Source organism: Sceloporus undulatus, chromosome 4, assembly GCF_019175285.1.
Source record: "Sceloporus undulatus isolate JIND9_A2432 ecotype Alabama chromosome 4, SceUnd_v1.1, whole genome shotgun sequence".
NCBI lineage: Eukaryota > Metazoa > Chordata > Lepidosauria > Squamata > Phrynosomatidae > Sceloporus > Sceloporus undulatus.
In genome coordinates, this window is record NC_056525.1 from 181258560 (window position 1) to 181284112 (window position 25553).

General features: G+C 41.9%; 2 protein-coding genes across 6 annotated transcripts in view; one reads left to right on the top strand and one right to left on the bottom strand.

Annotated features, from left to right (window-relative positions):
• Nucleotides 1-1854, bottom strand: part of LOC121927803 (teashirt homolog 1) — an 87392-nt gene extending 85538 nt beyond the window's left edge. The window contains exons 1-2 of one of the 4 annotated variants that reach the window (XM_042461701.1): nt 1810-1854; nt 35-1459 (exon numbers count right to left, since the gene is read on the bottom strand). In XM_042461701.1, coding sequence (XP_042317635.1) covers nt 35-74 — 40 coding nt within the window. In that variant the 5' untranslated portion in view covers nt 75-1459; nt 1810-1854. Of the gene's footprint in view, nt 1-34; nt 1764-1809 lie in introns of those variants that run through there. The other 3 variants (XM_042461704.1, XM_042461702.1, XM_042461703.1) reach the window with 3 other exon arrangements.
• A 4771-nt stretch (nt 1855-6625) lies between these two features.
• ZADH2 (zinc binding alcohol dehydrogenase domain containing 2) lies at nt 6626-18628 on the top strand. Of its 2 annotated transcripts, none has more exons than XM_042461709.1 (2): nt 6626-7234; nt 16643-18628. In XM_042461709.1, exons 1-2 carry the CDS (start codon nt 6978-6980, stop codon nt 17565-17567), a joined length of 1182 nt encoding a protein of 393 aa, XP_042317643.1. In that variant the 5' UTR covers nt 6626-6977; the 3' UTR covers nt 17568-18628. The 2 variants fall into 2 exon arrangements, with proteins under 2 accessions (XP_042317643.1, XP_042317644.1); XM_042461710.1 differs by lacking the exon at nt 6626-7234 and adding an exon at nt 14545-15563.
• The last annotated feature ends 6925 nt before the right edge of the window (nt 18629-25553 follow it).

The following is a 25553-nucleotide window of genomic DNA, read 5'->3' on the forward strand; positions in this document are numbered from 1 at the left end:
GGGTCTGAGGGGGGCAAGGCGGCCGAGGGTTTACCTGCCGAGCGCCGGGGAGCTTGCTGCTTTCTCCTCGGCATGCTGCTGTTGCCGCCGTCTCTTCAGCCGCCCTCCTCCTCCTCCTCCTTTTCCTCCACCTTCTCCTCCTCCTCCTCCACCTTCTTCTCTTTCTCCTTCCCTTCCTCCTCCTCCCTTTTCAGTAGTGAGTTCCAATCCCTCACTCTTGCAGTCATGCAGGGAGAAACACAACACTCAGCATCGTCACGATCATAATAATAGTAATAATAATGATGATGATAAAATATAGATATATATATCGATATATCGATATATATAGAGAGAGAGAGGTGTCCCAAGGCTTCAACTTCTAATTCTTCCCCAAAAGGGGGGAAAGTTTGGCTCCTCCTGGGCGCCCTTTGCCCTGATGGGGTGGTGGTGTTTCCTCCTCCTCCTCCAGCCACGAGCAGGTGGCTGTTGTTGTTGTTGTGTTGGTTGTGGTTGTGTTGGGATTTGTTGTCGCCCTTTTTTCTTCCTCCTCTCCTTCTCCTTCCTCCTCCTCCTCTCCAAAACCTGGCTGAGGGAATGTGTTCATTGACAAGGCTGGGCTCTCGACCTTCCCAGGCTCCTCCACAACAACGACACCACAACACACATAGACACACAAGCACACACCCTTCTCCTCTTCGTGGTTGAGAAAGTTACTTGGGGGGAAAAGCTCCGCCGAAGAAGAAGAAGGGAAGGAAGGAAGGAAGAAGAGGAGGAGGAGGAGGAGGAGGAGAGCTTGGCTTGGAGTCCTGCTTCGCGCAGCCCAGGTCCCTGTTTCCTTTTCCTCCCTCCTTCCTTCCCTTCTTCTCCTCCTTCTCCTCTTCTTCCCTCCACCCTTCTTTCCTTAACGACTTCTTCAAGGGTCCCTTCTTCGCCTTGGAGCCGGCAGCAAAACGGGAGGAGAAGGTGGAGGAGCCGAGTCCGTCACAATCCTTTCCTTCCTTTCCTTTTTTTCTTTCCTTCCTTCTTTCTTTCCAAGATCAAAGAGTCTCTCCAAGCGGCAACTTTCTCGCTGGCTTTTCCTCTCCTTTCCTTAAAAATCAGAACAAAAAGAGAGCCAAAAATAATAATAAAAATAATAAAAAAAAACTGGTGGATTTGGATGGTGAGTTTATCTTTATTTTTATGATGATTATTGCTTTCTTTCTCCTTGTAGAGCCAACCTGGTGCAGCTTCCCATCTTCCTCCTCCCTTCAATGACAGTCTGAGCAGAAGGAGAAGAAAATCATTCATATATATATATATATATGGAGAGAGGAGTCAAAAAGCCCTCAGATACATACAGATCACACACCGGATGGGAAATGTCAGTCACTCCTCCTCCTTTTCCTTGCAAAGAGTCACAACAAGAGGACTACTTCTTTCTTTCTCTCTTTTTGCAGATTTCTTCTTCTTTTCTTTTCTTAAAAATAAAGTTGATCTGGATCAGCAAACAAACACAAAAATCATCATAATAATGATAATGCACCCAGATCTGGCAGCTTTCCCTCCCTCCAAGAGAGAGAGGGAGTGTGAAAGGTAATGGAGAGGAGGGGGGAAAGTAGGGAAATATTCATAAAGGGTGGGAGATTAAACATGTAACTCCCACCCTCCCTCCAACAACAACAAAAAAGCAACAACAACAACCAAACTCCTAGGAGAGAGGGAGAGAGAGAGGCAAGAGATTCCCCTCCTCTGTCTCTCTCTTTCAGTTTCCTCTCCTCTTTTCACTGAAATATAGCCCACATTCAGATCCCAGAGCTTTCAGACAGTCTCAACTGATAGACAGACACATCGAGCTGCTTTTCCTGCTTAGGGTGGTTTTTTTTCCTCTTCTCTTCTTCTTCTCCTTCTTCCCCCTTTTTTTCACTCCTCCTCCTCTTGCCAACGTCACCCTGACAATTACAAATAGGTCTCTTGCAAACCCATACCTGTCAATCTTTTTAATTGCTTTGTTTGATTTTCTCATTCTCTCTCTCTCTCTTTCTGTTGTTTTGTTTTGTTTTTGCCAAAAATTGCCAGCCAAGTCTTAAACAAGGATTATCATACGCTTAAAGATGAAAAAGGGGGTGCAACCAAGTTAGAGGAACTATTACTATTTTATTTTATTTGTGTGTTGGGTTTTATTTGTCGCGTTGTGATTGTAAGCCGCCTCGATCCTATGGGAAGAGGTGGGATATAAATAAAAAAATATTGCATTATAGTATATTATAATATTATAGTTGGCCCTCCTTATCCACTGGTTGGTTTGTTTGTTTTTTGTATCCACGGATTCAAGCATCCACGGCTTGAAAATAGTATTTTAAAATCATATAAATTCCAAATAGCAAACCTTGATTTTTTTGCTATTTTATATAAGGGACACCATTTTACTTAATTGTATTTAATGGGACTTGAACATCCACGAAATTTGGCATCCACTGGAGGTCCTGAAACCAAACCACAGTGGATACCAAGGCCCCACTTGTAATAAAATATTACAAATTTAGGGGTACTGGGTACTAATGTACTTGGTCATAGCCATGGGAGAGAGGGGGCGAAAAGTATGTGACCTAATAATGATAATGTTTTCTAAAGTTGTATTGTATATGTTGCATTACGGACCATAAAATTTATAAATAAATATATAAATACACAAATTATTATATGGTTCCCCCCTCTTCCAACCACACAAGACAAAAGGGATTTTTGTAATATACACGATCTCTCCACATACTGATCCAACAGACTAACATGGCTATGTCTTTGAATACAGTAAGTTGGTGTAAGTATAGGATCGAACTGTATTGATAGCAGTATAGGATCAAACTATTGATACGGCATAGTATCAAATAGTATTTACTGTTGGTGTAATATGTCTTCGAACAACAGAGACATATTTTGATTGACAGGTGACAGTTGACTGTTGACAGTTGGGATGTTCAGCTGGTTGACAGTTATGACTGAAGCAGCAGTGCGTGTTTTATTGCTGTGTGTGTGGACTAGGTTTGGAGCTGGAATTTGGAGTTGATGAGAAGTTAGAGAGCAATCTGCATTATACTATATAAACTGCATTATACTGTATATGCTGTATTATACTGTATTACAGTTGAAGATAAAAGCCTCCAAAACTTTGGACGAATCAACTGTCTGTGATTGTTTCTTTGACTTGTGAAAAGTGGTCAGTGCATTGCCAATGCTAATAGCTGGGAGCTTTTGCATTTATACTGTGCTATGTACACTGTTTTTGGCTGTAGCTGGGTGATTTTTACCAAGACTGTACCAGGATTTGGCCTTGTCCAAAATTATCACTGGCTGACATTTGCTGCAACAGCTGAGTAAAGGGTCAAGAGATGTTTCTTGCTTTCTGTGTGATGGGGGGGGGGGGGTTAATTCAAAAATTAAAAGTTTGCTCTCTTCCTCTTTTTATAGAGCCTCAACTTAAGGAAGAGCTGCATTAAAAAGGGGTTGGATTGGATGGCCCTTGTGGTCTCTTCCAACTCTACGATCCTATGATTGTTGAATCAATGGAACTACTGAGGAAAAGGGAATTAAAAAGAGAAGTGACCCTTTCCCCCTATATCGGGGGTTTCTTGGCAAGATTTGTGTTGGGTGGGGTTGCCATTATTTTCTTCTGAGGCTGTGAGAGTGTGACTAGTGATTTGTCACCCAGTGGTTTGATGGCCCCTGCTGCTGTTTGGACTTATGGCAACCCTAAGGTGAACCTATCAGAGGGTTTTCTTGGCAAACTGGGACTTTATAGACCCATGCACAGGGTGACCAGATGGTCCTAACTGCAAAAGAGGACAAGGCACGCCCAAAAATTTAGGACATTGAAGGAAAAAAATGGAAGACATTAGCAAATAAAAGCTACAAACACTACATAGAAATTCATGCTACTTAAGTCATGCTCACACTGGAGGACATTTTGGAATTCCTCCTGGTGGTAATGTTGAAATGTAGGACAAGTCCTGGCAAAGGAGGCCCATATATAATTAGTAGCAAACCTCATGATGTTCAATAGGACTTACTCCTAGGTAAGTAGGTGGAAGAATCCAGTGCAAACATCTCTTGCACCCAGCACCACCAAGACAAGATTGTCAGGTCCAGGTCCTGGGCAACTTTCTCTGAAGAGGTTTATTTCTTATACTATCTTTCTAAAAGCAATACTAGACTAGTAGTTGAGGTTTGATAGAAGGGCAGGTAAATGGGCCAAAATAAATACATGGCAATATTATTTAATACCAAAACTATGGAGGGGAAGGCAGGCATGTCAATGTATTTTACCAGTCTATTGTGTGGTGTACTGGTTTGAGTGTTGGACTAGGACTCTGGAGACCAGAGTTCGAATCCCTGCTCAGCCATGGAAACCCAATGGGTGATGCTGGGCAAGTCACACTCTCTCAGCCCCAGAGGGACAGCATTGGCAAACCTCTGAACAAATCTTGCCAAGAAAACCCCTTGATGGGGTCACCATGCGTCTGAAAGAACTTGAAGGAGCACCAGAGGGGCCATGAAATCCAGTGGGTGACATCAGTCAAGTCACACTCTCTCGGCCTCAGTAGAAGACAATGGCACATTCCCTTGAACAAACCTTGCCAAGAAAACCTTAGGGTCACCATAACTCCAAACAACTTGACAGCAAACAACAACAGGGGCCATGGATCCATTGGGTGACATCGGACTTGTCACACTCTCTCAGCCTCAGAAGAAGATAATGTCAAACCTCTACCCACCCACCCCACAGCGACAAATCTTCCCATGAAAACCCCATGATAAGGTCACCATAAACCAGAAAGTACTTGAGGACACACAACAGCAACAAGAAGGGCCATGGAAACGCACAGGATGACCTTGGACAAGTCACGCTCTCTCAGCCTCAGAAGAAAATGGCATAATAATAATAACAACAACCCTCAATAAATCATGGAACCCTAGAGCTGGAAGAGACCCCAAGGAGCCACCCAGCCCAACCCCATTCAGCCATGCAGGAACTCACACTCAAAGCACCCTGCCCTGAGTCAGATGGCCCTCCAGCCTCTACTTAAAGGCCTCCAAAGGAGACCCCACCACACCCCCATAGACCAGCCTCTACTTAAAGGCCTCCAAAGGAGACCCCACCACACCCCCATAGACCAGAAAGGATTTGAAGAGCCACAACAACAACAATAACAACAGAGGGGGGGATAAAACTCTTGATTATAATGTTGTTTTGGAAGGAGAGGATAATGTGGTGTTTTTTTTACTTTGTACTTGTTGTATCTTCCTATATTTACTTTATTGTTGTGTTTGACCATATTTACTTTACTGTGTCGTATTTTACAGTGTTGTGAGCCGCCTCGGTCCCGAAGAGAGAGGCGGGATACAAAATAAAATTTCCTTATTTTCTATTCTATTCCAGGAAAAGGAGGGGGGCTGTAAAGTGCATTTAGTGGATTGTGACTTTGTAACGTGTGTGTGTGTGTGTCACTGGAGCTCCACACAACCATGCATGCATGCAGCTCCCTAAAGGATGCTTTCCTTTAGCTGCAGCCCTTATTTTGTGTGTTTGTGTGCTCCTCCCTCCCTTAAACTCAACGCACCCAGGGCTGCTGCTGCTGCTGCTGGGCTCTGGGTCGATTCGTAGCACCTTACGAGGAAGTGAGAGGCTTTTCCCGCGGAAGGGGAGGCGCCTCTCTCTCCCTCTCGTCTCAGGCTCTCTCTCTGAGCCTTGGCCGGGCGGCAGCGGCTCCAGGCGGGCGCCGGAGCACAGTCAGCACCAGCAGCAACGCCGGAGTCACTCCGCTTCACCTCCTGCAGCCAGGGCCCTGGGCTTCTTCCCATTGCAGAGAGAGAAAGGGAGGCAGGACCCTCCTTGGAGGGGAGCTGGGCAGAGGCATTCTGGGGGCTCCCTCATTGATTCCTCCTCTCTCTCTATGCAACACACACACACACACACACACTGGTTGTGGGTCTCTCCCCTTTGGGTGCCTCTTTTGTGTGTGTCTCTGTGTGTGTTTATTTGGAGGGGGGTTGTCTTGTTGGGTTGAACGACTTCAGTTAGGCTTTGGAAAGGGACAACTTTGTGTGTTTGGGTTTGTGTGTGTTTTGGAGGGGGGTTGTCTTGTTGGGTGCACAGGAAAGGATACACTGGGCTGCACAACTTCCACTAGGCTTTGGAAAGGGACAGCTTTGTGTGTGTGTTTTGGAGGGGGGTGTCTTGTGTGTTGTTAGGTGCACAGTAGATTGAACGACTTCCACTAGGCTTTGGAAGGGGATAATTGTGTGTGTGTTTGTGTGTATTTTGGAGGAGGGTGTCTTGTGTTGTTGGCTTCACAGGTGAAAGACACAGTGCACTGAACAACTTGGCAGGCCAGGCTAGGCTTTGGGAAGGGACAACTGTGTCCCTCTGTGTCTGTGTGTGTTGTCTTGTGTTGTTGGGTGCAGGAGCCAAACAACACAAGCACTCTTTTGGATCACTGAGCCACTTGGCAGGCCGGGCTAGACTTTGAAAAGGGACAACTTTGTGTTTGTGTGTGTGTTGGGGAAGGAGGTGCCTTGTGGTGGTGGTGGTGTTGTTGTTGGGCGCAGGCGCAAAAGCCACACAGGCATTTGTTCCTCGAGCAACTTGTCAGGCCGAGGATAGGCTTTGGAAAGGAACACCTTGGGGTTTGTGTGTGTGTGTGTGTGTGTGTGTTGGACAAGGGGGTGCCTTGTGTGTTTTTGAATGCACAAGTTAAAAAGACACAAGCAGAGGCTCCTTGTTTTGGACGACTCAGCAACTTGGAACTCAGGTTAGTCTTTGGAAAGGGACAACTTTGCCCTCCTGTGTGTGTGTGTGTGTGTAGGTGTTGCAACTGTGGGGCTGGGCCAGAGCCTGCCAGGGGTGTGGGTGTGTGTGTGTGTCTTTGTTTTTCCCTCCTGATCTGAATTGAGAAGGAAGGCAAGGCAGTCTCTCTCCCAAGCAGCAGGAGTCTCCTTGCAGCCCTGCTTCTTCCTCCATGGCTCTGAGGAGCAGCAGCAGCAGGGCCTGGGCCAGGCTTTGGGGCCCCCCTCGCCTGGCTTTGGGGTCCCACCGCCCCATCCTGGACCTCTCCTACTCCCGGCACTTCCTGGACTTCCAGGGCTCCTCCATCCCCAGCGCCATGAAGAAGCTGGTGGTCACCAAGCTCAGCCCCGACTTCCGAGAAGCGGTGACCCTCCGCCAGGACGCCCCGGTGCCTCTCCCCGGGGATGGAGACCTCCTCGTCAGGAACAGGTCAGCGGGGCAGGCCTGGGGCCGGGGCTGGCTCGGATGATGATGCTGATGCTTCCTGGCATGTTGCTTCAGAGGCAGAGAGAGTGTGGCTCCCCCAAGTGGGTTTGCATGGCCGAGCTGGGACTCCGCCAACCCTGGACTCGAGGGTTGTAGTTCAACATTCACAACCACACAACAGCCATCCTGGTGCTCTGGCCTCCCCCCTTTTCTTCCCTTGAACCCCCTTTTTTCTGCCCCTGCAGCCCCTCCCCAACTTCACACATACACACACACACTCACAAACACACCCTCCTTTCACTCCCAGGGATTCTATGTGGTGGTGGTTATTGTTGTGTGCCTTCAAGTCGTTTCCAGCTTATATATGGCCGCCCTGAATCATAGGGTTTTCTTGGCAAGTTTCTTTTCCAGGAGCTATCCTCTGAGGCTGAGAGAGTGTGACTTGCCTCATGTCACCCACTGGGTTTCCTAGCTCCTGTTGTTGTTTGTTGTTGCTGTTGTGTGTCTTCATTTCCAGTTCCTTGCCACCCCGAGGCTTAACCTATCAAGGCTTCTTCAGAGGAGGCTTTGCCATGGCCATCCCTCTGAGGCTGAGAGAGTGTGACTTAATGGGTTTCCATGGCCAGGTCAGGATTCGAACCCTGGTCTCCCACAACAGTGTCCTTAGTCCAACCCCGAAGCCCTCCTTTCCCTCCAGTGATCCTGCTGCCAAGTTGTCCCAGTTGCCATCTGGCCATTGTGGGTTTAATCTTATTGTTGTGGAGCTGATTTTATGCCATAATCCTTTATATGTTCCTCTGCTGTGATGTTGCAATTTGCTGGGAAGTTGTGATCCTGTCCTTTCCTCCTCTTCCCCCCATGTAATATCTTTAAAATAAAAGGCATTAGACAGGGGAGGAGGAGGAATGCCCCCCTACACACACACACACACACCCTTCTCTTGACTGGAAAAGCCACAATGCTTTGGAAAGTCGTTCTGTGACCTGGAGGCTCAAAAGGGATTGCTCAACACAACCAGCAGGAAATGTTTGCCAAACCCCACTCCAGGTTGTGATTGTGATCTGCTTGCCTTTGTGACACTGATCTACAACCCAGAAGCATGTCTCCTTCAGGCTCTGTGGGTTATTGTATTCTTCCCCCCTTGCTCTGTACAAAGGACTGATCTAAGTAGATCTCCATGTGTGTGGTTCCTACCTAGCAAGTGGCACATTGTTGTTGTTGTTGTTGTTGTTATGTGCCTACAAAGTCCAACTTGGGCTTTTTTCCTTGGCAGGTTTCTTCAGAGGGAGTTTGCCCTTGCCATGAGTATATGATTCTGTCAGAGGCTGAGAGAGTGTGACTTGCCCAGGCTTCACCCAGTGGGTTTGCATAGCCAGGCTAGGAACTGAACCTGTTCTCCAGAGTCATAGTCCAACACTCAAACCACACTGGCACAATACACATAGGTTATTTATACTCTCCTCTGTGTGTGTGTGTGTGTGTGTGTGTGTGTGTTTGTTTGTGTGTGCAGATTGCATGTGAGACACTCCAGATCTTGTTGCAGAACAAGTTCTGCATCCAACTCTGCCTCCTTCCCCTCCTTCTCCATGTCACCCACCTTTAAAGCAGGCAGTGAATCAACAGGAAAGCTGAGCACCCTGCTATGATATGTGACTGCCACCCATCTTCTTTTTCCCCAGAGGTCCAAAACACACTGCAGAAGTAATCCAGTTTGGGAGCACTTTAACTGTCCTGGCTCAATGCTAGGGAATCCTGGGGACTGTAGATTATTGTGGCTCCAGAGCTCTCTGTCAGAGAAGGCTAAAATGTCTCACAAACACTACAGTTCCCAGAATTGCCTAGCATTGAGGGCTGATGAAGTGGTCTCAAACTGGATTATTCTGCAGTCTGTTTTGGACTATAGCTATAGTCTGGAAAAATCAAAGTCTCAAAGGAAATCTTGCAGCACCTTTGAGAGATAAGTGAAAGAAGCTGGTAGCATTTATACTTTTATTTGTATGGTCTGTCTCTGGATTCTCCCCTCCAAACATGCATCTGAGGAAGTAGGCTCAAGTCTCCCAAACCTCATGCTACTACTAGCTTCTTTCACTTAAAAGATCCTTTTGCAGACTCTTATTTTTTCAATGCTTTAATGCCATCACCTTTGCCCTCCTTCCACAACAAAAGGAAAGGCACGAGAGACCTGGTGAGGAGCATTGTGACATTGTGGTATTGTGACACACTCCTTCTGACCCCCTCCTAGCCCTCTCTTCTTCCTCAGGAGTAAACCCCAGTGAGTTTGAGGACACTGGCATCCAATAGATCTGCTAAGGGTGGCAGAAAGTTTATTACCACTGTTAGGAGGTTTATTGCCATTGTATGTGTGGTAAATGAGGAAAGAGGTGGCTTTTTTGCCTTTAATATTCTGCAAAGGATAGGTTAGGCAACTCCCAATTCTGTGAAATCTGGTTATTATACCATTAGGATTTTTTCCCCTCTAAACTTAAAAATACCTTTCTTTAAAAAAGCTTTAACCATTCCCTTTCTTCTTCTTTTTTTCTTCTTTCATTCTATCCTTCCTTCCCTTTTTGCTTTCTAAGTGATATCATGCCTTAAAAATTTTTAAATGGGTCTTTTCAAAATCCAAAGATTTTGTGTGTGTGTGTGTGTATTAAAAAATCCCTTGGTACAATTTAGCATTCTGAAACGGTGCAGTTGTTCCTTTTCTGCCCTGTGCCTTTTGTGAAGGAAAGGAAAGGGGGGTTCTTCTGACAGATCTTGTTTATGGTCAGGTCCTTTCCTAAAATAAATTTTCCCAAAACCTGGAACTGCTTTTTTGGCAGCGCTCCAACCTCAGTTGCATTTCAAGAAATTTAACCTCTCCCTTCTCCCTCCCCCTTTTCCCCAAAAGCCCTGGAAACCTGATTGGACTAAACTGGATCAAGTGCAAGGACACAGGATTAAGGGAGCCCTGGATTGTGCGCACACACATGCCAACACACACACACACACACACACACACATTCATAGGGGAAATAGCATCCATAGGGGAAGTAGCATTCATCAGACCTATATCTTTGAATCCCAGGAATGTATGTCTCCATGTTTCATGCCATGAGAGAGAGAGGGGCTCTCCTAAATCCCAAGGTTTGAAGTGCTACTGTCACCAAGACACAAATGTATTTTTTGTGGGGCAGAGCAGACTATCCAAAGCATCAGTTTAAAAAATGATAATGATAATAACCATTATCTCTGGAAATGATCTCCAGCTCTTTGAAATGTTACAGAGAAATCATGGATCCAGGCTTCCTCAGTTGCCTCTTTTGCGCATGGAAAGGTTGTCGCCTCCTTGTTGTGCGATCTCGTCCCTCCCCACATTTTCTCCCTCCTCTCTTTCTCGTCTCCCTGTGAAATTTGAAAATTTATATAGGCAATTTATTTTGTTTTCAATGTAGCAGTTCCCACCCCCCTCTTCGGGGGGGGTGGGGGGGGGGGGGGGGGGAACAACGCACACACATAATACACACAAACACACATTGGGAAGGACTTGGGTAAGGAATCACAGGCTTAGAATTGGCAACTTTTGTAGCCTGCGCATTCCTGCGACTTGCTCTTTTTGGGGGGGTCATTTTTGGAGTTTTCTCACCCAGAGAGAGAGAGAGAAAAAAACCAAGTGGGTTAAAAACCAGCCTTCCTAACCTTCTTGTCTATTTTTATTTTTTAACCTCAGTTTCTTCATTTGTCCTGATCAGCAAAATGCCTGCCCAGGTTAGAAGGCACCTGGATTTTCTTTTGCCTGAAAATAAAACTCTGTATTACTTGCAAACATAGCAGGAGGAGAAGGGAAAAGAAGGAAGGGAGATAGCCTTCAGTGACAAGAGAAAGGAGCATTTTTGGGCCACTCCAGAGGAAGAGACCAAATGGTAATATACAGAATATTTCCCTTGCAAGAAGACACAACACACAACAGGCACACAGTAAATATAGCAGTAAATAGGAAGTGATTTGAAGGCACACCTCAACAACACTACAAGAGTTTAAGCTTAACTTTATTTTATTAGCTTTATTTTTTTCCCCATTTTAGAACAAATTCCTTTCCTTCTCTATTATGAACACACTTAAAAAACCCCACACCATTATTCTTCTTCGTTTTTAAAGAGCAGAAACCAAATCAATGGAAGCCTTTATTCCCAAAGAAATGTCTTCGGAGAGGAAAAATTATTCTAAAACACCCGTCTAATTTCATAGAAGGACAGGATTGTGGGCTAAAAAAGGAGGAGAAATGGTTTCATTTTAAGTATTTCTAGGATTTCTAGTCTGCCTCTCGTCTACATAATGCGATGCAGGATCACATTTGAATGGGGAAAAATAAAACTTTTTAGAAGCTCCTTTCTTTGCCTCTGTTTCTAGCTGGGTCTGATCTTCTGGAATTGTAGGTTTTTGGGTTTATTGAAAAATCTGCAGCTCCGAGGGAAAACATGTACAGTATTAGGTTTCTAAAAGAAAAGTGGCAGATGGTACTGTATTTAAAATCCCTTTTCCAGGTAGAAGGAGAGTCAAGGTGTTCAAACTGAGAAGGAAGAAAGCTGGAGGGGGTTTTCTGGGAATAGGAGAATAGGGAATGTCTTCTGCTGTCTGTTTGGACTGAGACCTGGCTGCCTTTGGAGGAATTTTATTGGGTCTGGAAAGCCAAGGGAGCTCCTTTCTCTCCTTTTCAAGATCTTCTTCCCCTCTCTAAATAAAATTTAAAAACAGGAGATGATGGGAGAAATAAGGCAGGAGAGCTCTGCAAAATCATAGGTCCAGGGATGTGTTTTGGAGGGGATCTTTTGACACACACACACACACACTTGGTTTTGGAAGGGCATCCAAGGCTGGCCCTAGAGAGTTGGGAAGAAGAGGCTGGAAGGGAGAAGGATCCGCACTGGAGCATTAATCCCAGTTGACACCACTTTAACTGCCATGGCTCCATGCTGTGGAATTTGGGGAATGGAAGTTTGTTGAGATAAAGAGAGCTAAAATGAGAGAGAGAGAGAAAAGAAAAGAGAGGCACAGAGATAGAGAGAAAGAAAGAGAGACACAGAGATAGAGAGAGAGAAAGAGTTAGGGAGAAAGAAAAAGAGAAGAAAGAAAGAAAAAGAAATGTGTGTGCGCGCACACACACACAAATATATATAATGAAAGAAAGAGGGAGAGAGAAAAGAGAAAGAAATCCCCCTTCCTCGAATTCCACAGCATGGAGCCATGGCAATCCAAGCGGTGCCAACCCGGATTAATGCTGCAGTGCGTATGCATGCTCATCCAGGCTCTGTCTCCCAGGGCTGGAGGCTTCCCCTTTGGCTTTCTAAGCAGTGGCCTCTTGGGCTCTGCCTTCCATCCCAGCCCTTGCTCCCCTGGAGGGCTCTGCAGCAGGCTTTCCCCGCTTCGCCCCGGGAAGGAGCCCCTGGAGGGCAGGGAGCCTGGGCTTCCAGGGCAAAGAGAAGAAGGGCAGGGAGGGAGGGAGCTCCCCTTTAGCCTCAGCCCCAGCCCACCTCCCTCCCACCCTCTCGGCAGCACAGGGACCCAGCCCTTGCCTTTCTCTTTCTCCCTTCCTTTCTCTTTCACTTTCTATCATTCTCTTTTCTCTTTCTTTCTGTGTCTCTCTCTTTCTCTCATATCTTTTTCTTTCTTTTTTTCTTTCTATCTCTGACTCTATCGCTCTTTTTCTTTATCTCTGCATCTTGCTTTTTCTCTCTCTTTCTTTCTCTCATTCCTTCTCTCTTTTTTAATTTTCTTTCTCTCTGTCTTTCTCTTTCATTCTCTGTTTTTCTTTCTCCCCTCCCCTCTTTCATTCTTTCTTTCTCTTTCTTTTCTCTCTCTCTTTATCTCATTTTATCTCTATTTCTATTTCTTTTATCCTCTGTGTCTCCCTTTCTCTCATTCCTTCTCTCTCTCTTTTATTTTTCTTTCTCCGCTCTCTCCCTTTTATTCTCTTTCTTTCTTTTGCTCTCTCTCTTTCTTTTATCTCTATTTTTCTTCCTTTTTCTTTCTCTCTGTGTCTGTGTCTCTCTCTTTCTTTCTCTCATTTTTTATTTTTTATTTCTTTCACTCTGTCTTTCATTCTCTTTCTGCCAATGCTATTTTAGGCTGCATCAATAGAAGTACAGTATAGTGTCTAGATCAAGAGAAGTAATAGTGCCACTGTATTCTGCTCTGGTCAGGCCCCACCTAGAATATTGTGTCCAGTTCTGGGCGCCACAATTCAGAAAGGACATTGAGAAACTGGAGCGTGTCCAAAGGAGGGCGACAAAAATGGTGAAAGGTCTGGAAACCATGCCCTATGAGGAACGACTTAGGGAGCTGGGGATGTTTAGCCTGGAGAAAAGAAGGTTAAGAGGTGATATGATCGCCCTGTTTAAATATTTGAAGGGATGTCATATTGAAGAGGGAGCAAGCTTGTTTTCTGCTGCTCCAGAGAACAGGACCCGGAACAATGGATGCAAGCTGCAGGAAAAGAGATTCCACCTGAACATTAGGAGGAACTTCCTGACAGTAAGGGCTGTTCAACAATGGAATGCACTCCCTCGGAGGGTGATAGAGTCTCCTTCCTTGGAGGTCTTTAAACAGAGGCTGGATGGCCATCTGTCAGGGATGCTTTGATTTGGATTTCCTGCATGGCAGGGGGTTGGACTGGATGGCCCTAGTGGTCTCTTCCAACTCTATGATTCTATGATTCTTTCTCCTCCTTTCTCTTTCATTCTCTTTCTTTCTTCTCTCTCTTACACACACACTATTGGATGCCAAATTTGGGGGGGGCAGTCCTGTTAAAAAAAAGACCCCTGGGCTGCCACAGTGCCCGATTCCCAGACCTCCCAGTGCCCCTAGACCATTTGAGATGCCTTTAAGGCTAGAGAACTGAAGCAAACAGGGCATTTCCCCCTGTCCCTGGCACCTTCTCGGACCAGCCTTGCCCTCACCAGCCCCCTCCCAGATTCCTACATCTGTATTGTTTTCCCCTTCCCTGCCCTCCCTCAGTGACCACCTTTAGAATAATGTTAAAGGAGGGAAAGGGGAGATGTAAATAAAATAAACAAAAAGTAAAGGTATTCCTAGTAACTCAGTAAAGCCAACATTGGTAGGTTTCAGCTGGCTTGAGCCCATCTTTAGGCCTGGCTAGCCCAGTTGGTTGAGCCTGGGTAAGATGTATCTCCCTGGTTTGTTGTTGTTGTTGTTGTCCTTTCAGACTTATGTTGATCCTAAGGTTCATCATGGGGTTTTCTTGGCAAATTTCTTCAGAAGGTTTTGCCTTTGCCTCCCTCTGAGGCTGAGAGAGTGTGACTTGCCCAAGATCATCCATTGGGCTTCCATAGCTGAGCTGTGGGATTCAAACCCTGGTCTCCAGAGTCATAGTCCAACACTCAAACCATGCAACAGCTAGTCTCTAGAAACTCTTGTTTCCTATACTTCCACTGGCAGTGCTTGCAGATATGGCTGGGGGTGTAGTACAGAAGTCATGAAAACAGCCAGTGGGGTGGGGGTGCCTTTTTAAACCACTGAGAAGGAAGGGAAAAGACCCACGATTGGGATCTCTGGAGAAAGAATCCATCAGAAGCAAAGCACCAGCCCAGCTCTTCCAACAGGGTGACCTGGGGTCCTATTTTACACAATTAAAATAATAACCCTCAAGTCGAAAGCTCACTCTCCATTGCCCTTGTTGGAGCTGCCTCTGTCCTGTGCAAATTATTAGTGGAGAAATGGTAGAAACACAATTAAGCAATATAATCTCCAGGCTAAAACCAACCAGTCTTAAAATCCATCTTAGTGTAAGTAGGGACTTCTCTTTTTTTGTAAATGCAATTTAAATTTTTTCGTAGCGGCTACGAAAAAGTGTTAGAACAGAAGGGTGGGTAAGTGCTACACAAGCCAGATGTGTAAGGAAGCAGTGGAAGATCAGGGGGGAATGAAGAAGGCCAGTCTTACTCCCAGCTGCATCTCTGGTTAGTGGCCTTGCTCCCAGTAGTTAAGGCTGCCTTGCGATACAAGATATAAAGCAAGAGTTTTCTGTGATATAGTAGCCCCTTCCAGCCTAGTGCCTTGGCTCTCTGAGCTTTTCTTTCTCACAGTCCTCAAGGAAACAGCACATGCCTTTGGCCTTGGAATCTGCTTCTCCCCCCCCCCCTTCTCTCTCTCTCTCTTAGATTGGGAAATGGGAGTTATGTAAATTAAAGCTGGATGGTTTCTTTCTCTCCCTCTCTGAAGAGCTATAAATAGAATGAAGATATTCTTTGCTACAGATGCAGACTGGATTATCTGAAGAATTGGGAAGAACAACAGAAGTCACAGCTTGCTCTCTTCCCACTCATTTTATGAAGATGTATATATTTATGAATCTATCTATCCATCCATCTATCCATCCCATGCATTTGAGCACATTTTATTACTGAAGGTTTTCCTTAGAATTAGCAATGACCAGCACACTTCCTTTAATTTTGTCATTTCCCTTTCTGTGAGCTATTTCAAATTATAATCAGACCATAAATAGCTCCCTAGTTATGGCATTAAAATCAATTTTTCACCTATTTCTACACTTCCACATACGTAAATGCCACGTGATTTGTTTATATTTGGATATAGAAGAAAAAACTATCACTTTTTTTTCTGAGACAGTCATCACACTTGTAACACAACATTCTTGTTTTTAAGTTTCTGTAGGAAAAACTAGCTGCACTTTCCTTTTTAAAGAGAACTTAGATTTCAGCCTCATAAGCCACTTCATCACTGCCCATTAATTTTTTAATAGCTTTTCAGTATTTACATTCATTTTTACCTGTGTAGAGGTCAGTGGTGCTCAAAAGTATTGTTGCTTAATTGTAGCCCTTCTCTTCAAGGTTGCTTTAAGTCATTTGTTGTGAGTCATTTGTATACAGGAAAATATTTCAATAATGTGCAAATTAGTTGCTTGAAAAGGCAAATTTGTTATAGTCACTCCATCAATTTTCTCTAAATTTGCCTGCAGTAACACTTATGACTATCGACCTTGGAGAGGACATTGATATTTCATTATTAGCCACTAAAAGTGTTGTTATAATCTGAAATGTAAATTTGTTGCCAGAGTTAACTTGTATACAGTTTGATCACATTTATTAAGTATTATTATTATTATTAATATTGAAGAAAAAGGCCATATTTATTCTGTAGCCAACAATTTTTCCCTTTTTTATTTTCCATAAAAAGACAAGAGAAAAACTGCCTTAGTTTTTAAATTTAAGAAATGTGTCAAAAATATGTTACTTGAAGTCTAATTAAAAAACCCTTTAAAAAATGTCGAACTTTTCTCAACTCTTAAGATAGTCAAATATGCATCACTGAAATCTCTTCAATGAAAGGTTTTTCTTGTAACAAATAAAAGCTTTGTCAGAGAAGAGATGGTAATATACATTTGTTTTCTTCTAGATTTGTCGGCATTAATGCATCTGATATTAACTTCTCAGCCGGCCGATATGACACTTCAGCTAAGCCCCCATTTGATGCAGGTTTTGAAGGAATTGGTGAAGTGGTGGCCCTGGGCCTAAGCGCAAGTGCTAGATACACAGTAGGCCAACCAGTGGCCTACCTGAAACCTGGTGCCTTTGCTGAATATATCGTTGTGCCGGCTAAAGAAGCCATCCCAGTACCTTCTGTGAAACCTGAGTTTCTGGGACTTCTGGTAAGTGGAGCTACAGCATATATCAGTCTGAAGGAGCTTGGAGAATTGTCTGAAGGGAAGACAGTTCTGGTGACAGCAGCGGCTGGAGGAACTGGTCAATTTGCTGTGCAACTTGCAAAGAAAGCAAAATGCCATGTAATTGGAACTTGTTCCAGTGATGAGAAATCTGGCTATTTGAAATCCATTGGCTGTGACCACCCTATCAACTATAAAACTGAAAATCTTGCTGCTGTCCTTAAGAAGGACTACCCAAATGGTGTGGATGTAGTGTATGAATCTGTTGGTGGAAAGATGTTTGACTTGGCTGTCAACTCCTTGGCTACCAAAGGGCGTCTGATAATTATTGGGTTTATTTCTGGCTACCAAACCCGTACTGGCCTTCCGCCTGGTCAGGTAGAGATGCTGCCAGCAAAACTGCTAAGAAAATCTGCCAGCATCCAAGGCTTCTTCTTAAACCATTACTTGTCTGAATATCAAATGGCTATGAAGCACTTGGTCAAAATGTGTGAGAACAGAGAACTGGTCTGTGAGGTAGACGTTGGAGACATGTCTCCAGAGGGCAGGTTCTCTGGTTTAGAGTCAGTATTTCGTGCTATAGATTATATGTACATGGGGAAAAACATTGGAAAAATTGTAGTAGAATTACCTCACTCTGTCAACAGTAAGCTGTAAAAACAGAACAATGATATAAATCAACAGAGAAAAAATGACTATGTTAGGCTTCTTGAAAATTAAAACAGTTTAATTTTTTTAAAGTTGGCAAAGGGCAACATACTAAAATAGCATTTATGCACTAATAAAAAAAATGTTTCATTTCCAAAGCATTACCTGTATATTATTTACAAATACAGTTTCTCATTGTTATTCCTTTAAACAGAAACTACATTTTTTGTCTGGAACTTTTGAATGAATTTTTGATCAGGCTTGAACTGAATTGGAATATAATTCTCATAATAAAAAGCTGATCCTCTATAATTGGGTAAAAAAGGCATCTGAGGCCTCAATCCAATGTAAGTTTACCTGGGAGGAAGTCCCATTTACCTCTGAAGGCTTACTTTTGAGTAGGCCAGTATGAATTACACTGTTAAGACAATTGTGTTTACACACTTACCTGAAAATATGTCTCATTGGTATCTCAAATTAAATCTGTTACATATTTTATTACAGTATTTAAATTTGAAATGATGAACACAGTCCATCAGGGCATTCTACTGAAAAATGAGAAAAAAAGACCTACTGAGCAAACAGTGTTCAGAGGAGCTTACAGAGAACAACATCCTAGAGGCATGTGACCAATAATTTAAATAAGGAAGAAATGTGACCTCTTTTTCATGACGACAGTTGCAGACAAAATCTTAATTTTCCAAGGTAGTCAAATTTCTAGTTTAGCTGGGAAACATATCTAGTTGATTGCAAATTAACCAAGTTTACTAACTCCACGTTTTCCTTTATGTTTTGATATATTCATCTTACAGTGTTACTTTTAAAAAGTATATAATTTGGCTACATACATGGATTAACTGGACAAGCATTACTGTAATAGCACATTCTGCTACTAAAGTAATCTAGAAACAGTGGAGCAGCTGAAGCCCACAAAGAGTTCTGTGTTCATACTGCCCTACAAGAAAATAGACGTTGACTAGATTGGTTGGTTCAAATGGCACCACCGTGGGCTGTGCTACCTTATGCAGTAAGAAAATATATGTAAAACATTAAAAATTGTTTGATTTGAATCTTTACATTGTGCTTTATTTATCAAATTTTAAAAATCTTTTTGTGTGTTTTTCTGCAACAAGCAGTGCAATTCTGTCCATTTCTATCCAGATGAAAATTCCATTGATATATGAACTTACTCCCAGGAAAAGCATGGATCAGATTGGACCTTTAGGCTACATTCTTCCCAGTTACCTGGGAGTAAGCTTTCCTAAATTTAGTGGACTTACGTCTGAATTGACATATATAAGATTGCACTGTTAATACTTGCATCTACCATGTTGTTTTTTTTAAAAAAAAGACTCCTGTAAAAAATATAGCTCCCTTTAGCCACCTTTTAAAATTGGTTTCATATTACCTGTTTGAGCTTTTGGGAACATTAATTTAAATCACTGCATAGTGCTTGAAGGCATGTGTGTGTGCACACTCGCACACACACACAGAGTATGTTTCATTCAGACTGCAGGCAAATACGTACAAACATCAGAAACTACACATATAAAATAAATTGCTGAAAGATGCTACAGGTATCAATGTCCCAGGGTCAACTATATGTTTTTTCAGTTACTCTGGCAATCAGTATTATCTTTTAGGATAATTTGATGCTTATTAATCTGACTGGATTCTCCTTTTATGCTTCCTGTTTTGCTTCCAAAGCACAACTCTATTCTTGCTTTACTACAGTTCATAGCATGCCCAGGTAGTAGGTTTTAAGCCAACTGGCCACCACTCAGCTCAATGGGAGCTAAGTGGCTCACAATCACTGGATTTTGGATTGGGCTAGAAAGGACAGTTTGCTTGGTAGGTAGAATCAATGTATATTAGTAGTTGATCACACTGAGGAAGCACTCTTGTTGGGATGAAGTGTTTGGTTTCTATTGGCACTTAAAAAACAAAAGTGGAAACGGTGATGAGTTTTCTCAAGTGTGAAGTGGAAGGCTGTTGGCGAAACGTCAGGAATAAACTCTTCTAGAACACAGCCTCAAAGCCTGAAAAACCCACAACAAACTATGGATGCCAGCTGTGAAAGCCTTCCACTTCACACTTGAGAAAACTCATCACTGTTTCCCCTTTTGTTTTTAAACTCTTCTAGAACACGGCCTCATAGCCCAAAAAGCTATAGTTCTCTCAAGGTAGCAACAACAATTCAAGATTTGTTACCAAGATGTTAGCACTTGAATTGTACATCTGATTCCTATCATCTTTAGGAATTAGGTCTAAATATACAGCATAGTTACATTCCAGTTGTAAATACCTTTATTCAGAAATAAGTACCCCGATTTCAATGGAGATTAAAAGTGCTGCAAATCCTATTAGGTTTTAAAAGAGCAAAAACCCCAACATATACAAGTTGAATAATAAACTATATTCTTGGATCTAGATTTGATATTTAAAAGAGATTCTTCATCAAGGGACATAAATGTGTTCAGACCAACGTAAGACCCATTGTAATGAGTTTAAATATGACTGAATCCTAGTATGGTCTGGAACTTTTTTTCAGACAAGTAATTTGAGATTATGTTTATAGCTAAGATTCTGTATAACTAGAATTGGTTGCGCTTCTTCTTTGCTCTAAATACAACAATTACTAAACAACTGGTCACAATAATTAACAGCCAGAGTAACAGAGTCACTTTCAGCACTGTCTTCTAGCATATATTCAGCTGTTTCATATTGCAATTCATGTGTTTTACACTATACACAATAAGCATGTTTACCACACATGGTGTGGGGGAGAGAAAGAGAGACCAGCACTCATGGAAGTGAATACCATAATGAGCACTGCACAGATGTATCCTTATAGGCATGCAGTGAACCAGAAGTGCTGATTCGCATGCTTGTAGCTTCCTTCATGCATTTTTGTCTGCATATTTACAAATAGCTACCTCAACTTCACCCTTACAGTATTTTTTTTTTTTTTGGCTGCATGTGCAGTATATACTTTCCACAAAGTGTAAATTGAAGTCTATATTGCATACGGTCTAGACTAGTTATAGTAAAACAAACATAAACTACATTAAAATCAATGGGACATAAATTTTTAACTGTGGGTTGCAAATGCGGAGCTGTCCTTATTGCAACTACATTTTATTCTTTTTCATCCTGCAACACTACTTCTGTGTTTACTAATTCTTGCTGCTTTTGTATTGTCATTCTTATTCTGTTCCTAAATTATTTCAGATTAGCCACTTAATATTTCTTAATTTAAATTGGTTTCATAATTTTTCTTCTTAGACAAATCAGTTCAAGCATAATGGGTTGTACTTGTTGGCATGTTTAAGGGGTAATACACTTGTTTCTTTTATGTTATGAAAAGGAGTGGTAATTAAAAGTAAAGATTCTCTCTCTCTCTCTCTCTCTCTCTCTCTCACTCTCTCTCTCTCTCACACACACACACACACACACTTGCCTCTCCTATTTAAAAGATGCATTGTAATTTCACCAAGCAGCGCATTTAAATAATGCAGCCAAATAAAAGAAATATAGTATGGACAATGGGTAGCATGAAAGTATATTAATCACAGCTCTCCAAACATAAAAGTACAAGAAATATGATCAATTCACAGCAAGGGCTTATCAATAATACACTTAGGCCAAGATCCAAATTGCCCAGTGCATGAATGGAGAAATAATATTTATTTTATTTTCCAACTGTAGCTGTTTGTGTATTAAATACTGGGGGAGGACATAAGAGTATGTGTGTATGTGCCTTCAGGTTGCCAGTTGATTTATGGCAACCTGAAGGCATATACACATATGAATTTCATAGGGTTTTTATAGGCAAGGAATACTCAGAGGTGATTGTGCCAGTTTCTTCCTCAGAAATGTAGCCTAAATGTCTGTTATTCCTTGGTGGTCTCCCATCCAACTACTAACCAGGGCTGACCCTGATTAGCTTCCTATCTTAGATGGGATCTGGTGCCTTTAAGATATTCAGGCCTTAAGAGGTTGCATTGCAATTGATAGGCCACACTTTAGGATTATGCCTTTAAATGCTTTCCGAAATGATATTTTTAAAGCATAATGAGTCCTTTTGTTGTTGTTGTTAACTGCCTTCAAGTCAGCCCTGACTCATGGTGACCCTGTGGAAGAAATACCTCCAAGACCCCCTGTCTTCCACTGCCCTACTCAAGCCCTGCAAATTCAGAGCATTAGATATATACAAATACTAAAAAATACATTTGTCTAAGAAACACATTATCTATCCTAGGTAAACAATTAGGCCTTTGGTAAGGTTATGAAGAGAAGTTACAATCTTATGCACACTATGTTGGGAACAGGTGCCACTGAATGCAGTGGAGCATCTTCTGGGAACACATGCATAGGATTACTCTTCATATTGTTGTTTCCCCTATAACTTGTTATTGTAATCTTCTCACCTGAATTACTAGCTGTGGGAAACCAGTGGGGAGGGACCAAGTTTGGAGACAAACATTAATGCACATAGGCATACATTGGAGTCTTGCTGAGGGGGAAAGGATGTCGAAGAGAATTACATCATGATGACAATGGCAATGATGATAATGATGGTGGTGGTGGTGGTGGTGGGTTGTTTTTTTAAGGCAAATATAATGCTCAATGAATGTATTTACTGGTGATCTTCAATATGTTCTACCATCTAGATTTCTATTGAACTGTATTGTTATTCTGAAACATTTTAATGCCTTTTAGAATTAAATTATATTTCTATAACATTGTAATGTCTGTGCGTGGTGGTTTGTTGTTTTTGTTTTTTGTTTTAGAGGAGAAGCCAGTTTTTGTATAATTGCCATGCTGTGCAAATACAGATAATTACTACTGCTCAGGGAAAAGTTTGCGGCAGTATTCAGAAATGCTATTTGTATGTTTGTTTGTTTGCCTTTCTTCAGTTTCGAAAGGAACTCCACTGCTGAATAGCTGTTAGTATCTATTTTACAAGATTTACTCATTTTCAGGTGCCTAATATAGCTGCTAGCATGCATGCACAACAATACAATTTATATGGTAAATGGAACCAAATAATGGCTTCGCTGAATGTTATGGCTGCACTGAAGGGAAATGTCACGGTAAATAGCTGCCAAATTATGGATCATGCCGAAGTGTCACAACTGCACTAAAGACAAATAGCACTAGAGGCTATTGCCACTGTGACGCTTTTGAGTTATGAAGAAGAGGAGCAGCCTTGATGTGAGGCTCTTTGTGTCCTCATTATAGCAAAGGGTTACTGGTGCAACGTACAAGAAAACCTAGTCCTATGTGATGGTTAGTTATTAATCTGTCCATTTCAGATCTAACAGCTGTAGACGAACAGGCAGTCCTCAAAAAGTACATGCACACAGAGGGTGAGACTAAAAACCTGCAGGTTTTATTAACATAAATGTGTATGGGAAGTGACTGGCAATGGCAAAATGTTGCAATAAAATAATCTAATCAAAGAATATTATTAAATTTAACCTAGTATGTATCTGAAAGGTTTACTTGCTTCTTAGTTAGATATATGTGTGAAATATAAACAGTAATGCACTTTTCTCCTTTTGTAAAGACTTGAGTAGTAAGGACATTACCCACCAAATTGCTCCTTCTAAACTGAAGTGAGTCCCGGTTTCTTTCATTTTAATGGGAGGGTAATAAAGATGAAAGACTAACATTTTAACTGATGGATCCCTTAAGCTAGAGAAGAGAAATTTATTATGTTTTGAGGGACTATGATAAATCCTGAATCTGAGTGCATGTTTGGGATAATACGGAAACCCCAAGTAAAATAAAAATAAAGTGAGCCATTAAGGAAGGGGGGAAAACACCCCTTTGGGTAGTCTTTGATCATTTTTCACACTATTTTTTTATTTACAAAAAACACTGATTTTATTCAGACATGAAGAATACAATTCTCCACACTTTTAGTTAGGAGCAAATTTTATTGCTTTCAGTGGAATCTCCTCCAGATCGAGTGTATGGATGATAGCAGCCATTGGGATGAATATGCTTTTGGAGATTTTCAAAACTAGCAATTAGTACATATGCTCAAAGTCTGAGGCTGTGTTTCAACACAGTATGACATGAGTGAAATGAGTGTTTTATTTTCAACACTGCACTTACTGAATTTTTGTACACACTGCAAATATACCATCTGTAATTCAAGACAACTGCCAGCCTCCATTTTAGAGACGAGGAGAGGCAAACAATTGTGGATAAATTACTTCTATTTTCTACATAGAATGGCCTTCCTTCCATGTTGTGCATAAGGTCATTGGCAGGGCAGTGTGGGGGCAGTTTGCACGGTACATTTTTCTTACACAGTATTAAATATGTCTATTCCTTAATCCATATTGTGAATAAATAGAAAATTAATTCATTACAATGCAACTTGTTTTTTTAAAAGACATTCTTTCAGATATGACAAGTTTACCCTTCTGTTTCACATTATTCTGCTTTTCACCTGTGATCTATACAGATAATTGTAATTGTGTTAGTACATCTAGATTTCATCAGTGCACACTGAAATCTGCATTCCAGGCGATGCACTGGGTTTAAACATGTGGCAATAATGCTGCCTCTGTTTAAAATCATATCCTGTCATCTAACAAAAAGTTCCATCAAATCCAGACTAGAATATCTTTAAATAGCTATTAGTTACCCAGAATTTATTTTTATGTCCTGCACAGTTGCAAGTAACTGCTTCTTATTAAATGAAAACCCTGCATTAGGTACTTGAGGAACATTTCGGCTAATGAATATGTAATGTCCTTTGTATAGCATAGAACTTCTTTTTGTGTTCAGAACTACAAGATGCTGGAAAGTAGACAAATTATATCATTTAACACAGATGCCTGCCTTAGGGACTTTTTTTTAAAAAGGCTTCCTGTTTCTGGCTTCTATTTCAGTAACATTTGTAATTGCTACAGGATCTGTACCTGTGTAGTGTTTAACCCCTGCGCATAGTTACTGCCTCACATTAATTCAATATATGTGTGGTTTGAATCATAAAAGACTAGGAGTTAACATAATTTTGTTTCAACTCATAGTTTTTTTTCTTGCTTTTTTTGTTTGCCCATGAATAATTTGTTTCAAATATTTGTCTTTTGGCTTTCTGATGATAGTATCCAAAGTGACTACCAAACAACTAAAGGAGTAATCAAAGAGTAATCAAAATACAATAAGCACGTAAAAATTCTTCATCTGCACTGCAGAATTAATGCAGTTTGACAGTGCCTTAATTGCCATGGCTCAATATTATATATAGAATGCCAAAATTTGTAGTTTTATGAGATTTTTAGCCTTCTCTGTCAGACCTCTGATGCCAGAACAAACTACAAATCCCAAGATTCTATAGCATAGAGCCATGACAGTTAAAGCAGTGTCAAACTGCATTAATTTTGCCATGTAGCAACAGCTGGGAGGGGGGGTATCTGTGTAGCAGGCAACCGAGACTAAAAACAGGAACAGTTTAACCATAAGATTGTCAGCTCAGAAGTTTGCAGCTGAAACTTAGCAAGAAAACCTTGTGATAGATTCCCTTTAGGATTGCCATACGTCAGAAATGACTTAAAGGCAAACAACACAGAGAGAACATGTGTTCTATCATCTATCCACACAGAGATGCACAGCTTCCTGCAGTTTGAAACTTCTGTCATTGACAATAATGGAGCTCGTGCATGCAGCTCGGCACATGCACCATTTAGTTTTCATCACGCGGCTTCCAGTGAAAGCGCCTGCATATGACACGGGTGCACTGTACTACATAGAAATGCATGATTAATGTGAATGTTTTTCAACTGAAAATTTTGTCTTTAGATTCTGCATTAATTCTGCATTTAAATTGTTCCAATTTAAAACAGATTCTGGTAAATCACAATGAGTCCCTGTGATGGTACATAGATTGTAACATTTCTACCATTAGCAGCATCTCCTTGGGTCTGGGAGATAACCATAATGAGGTAAAGGTAAGGTAAGTCCCTCAACATGAAT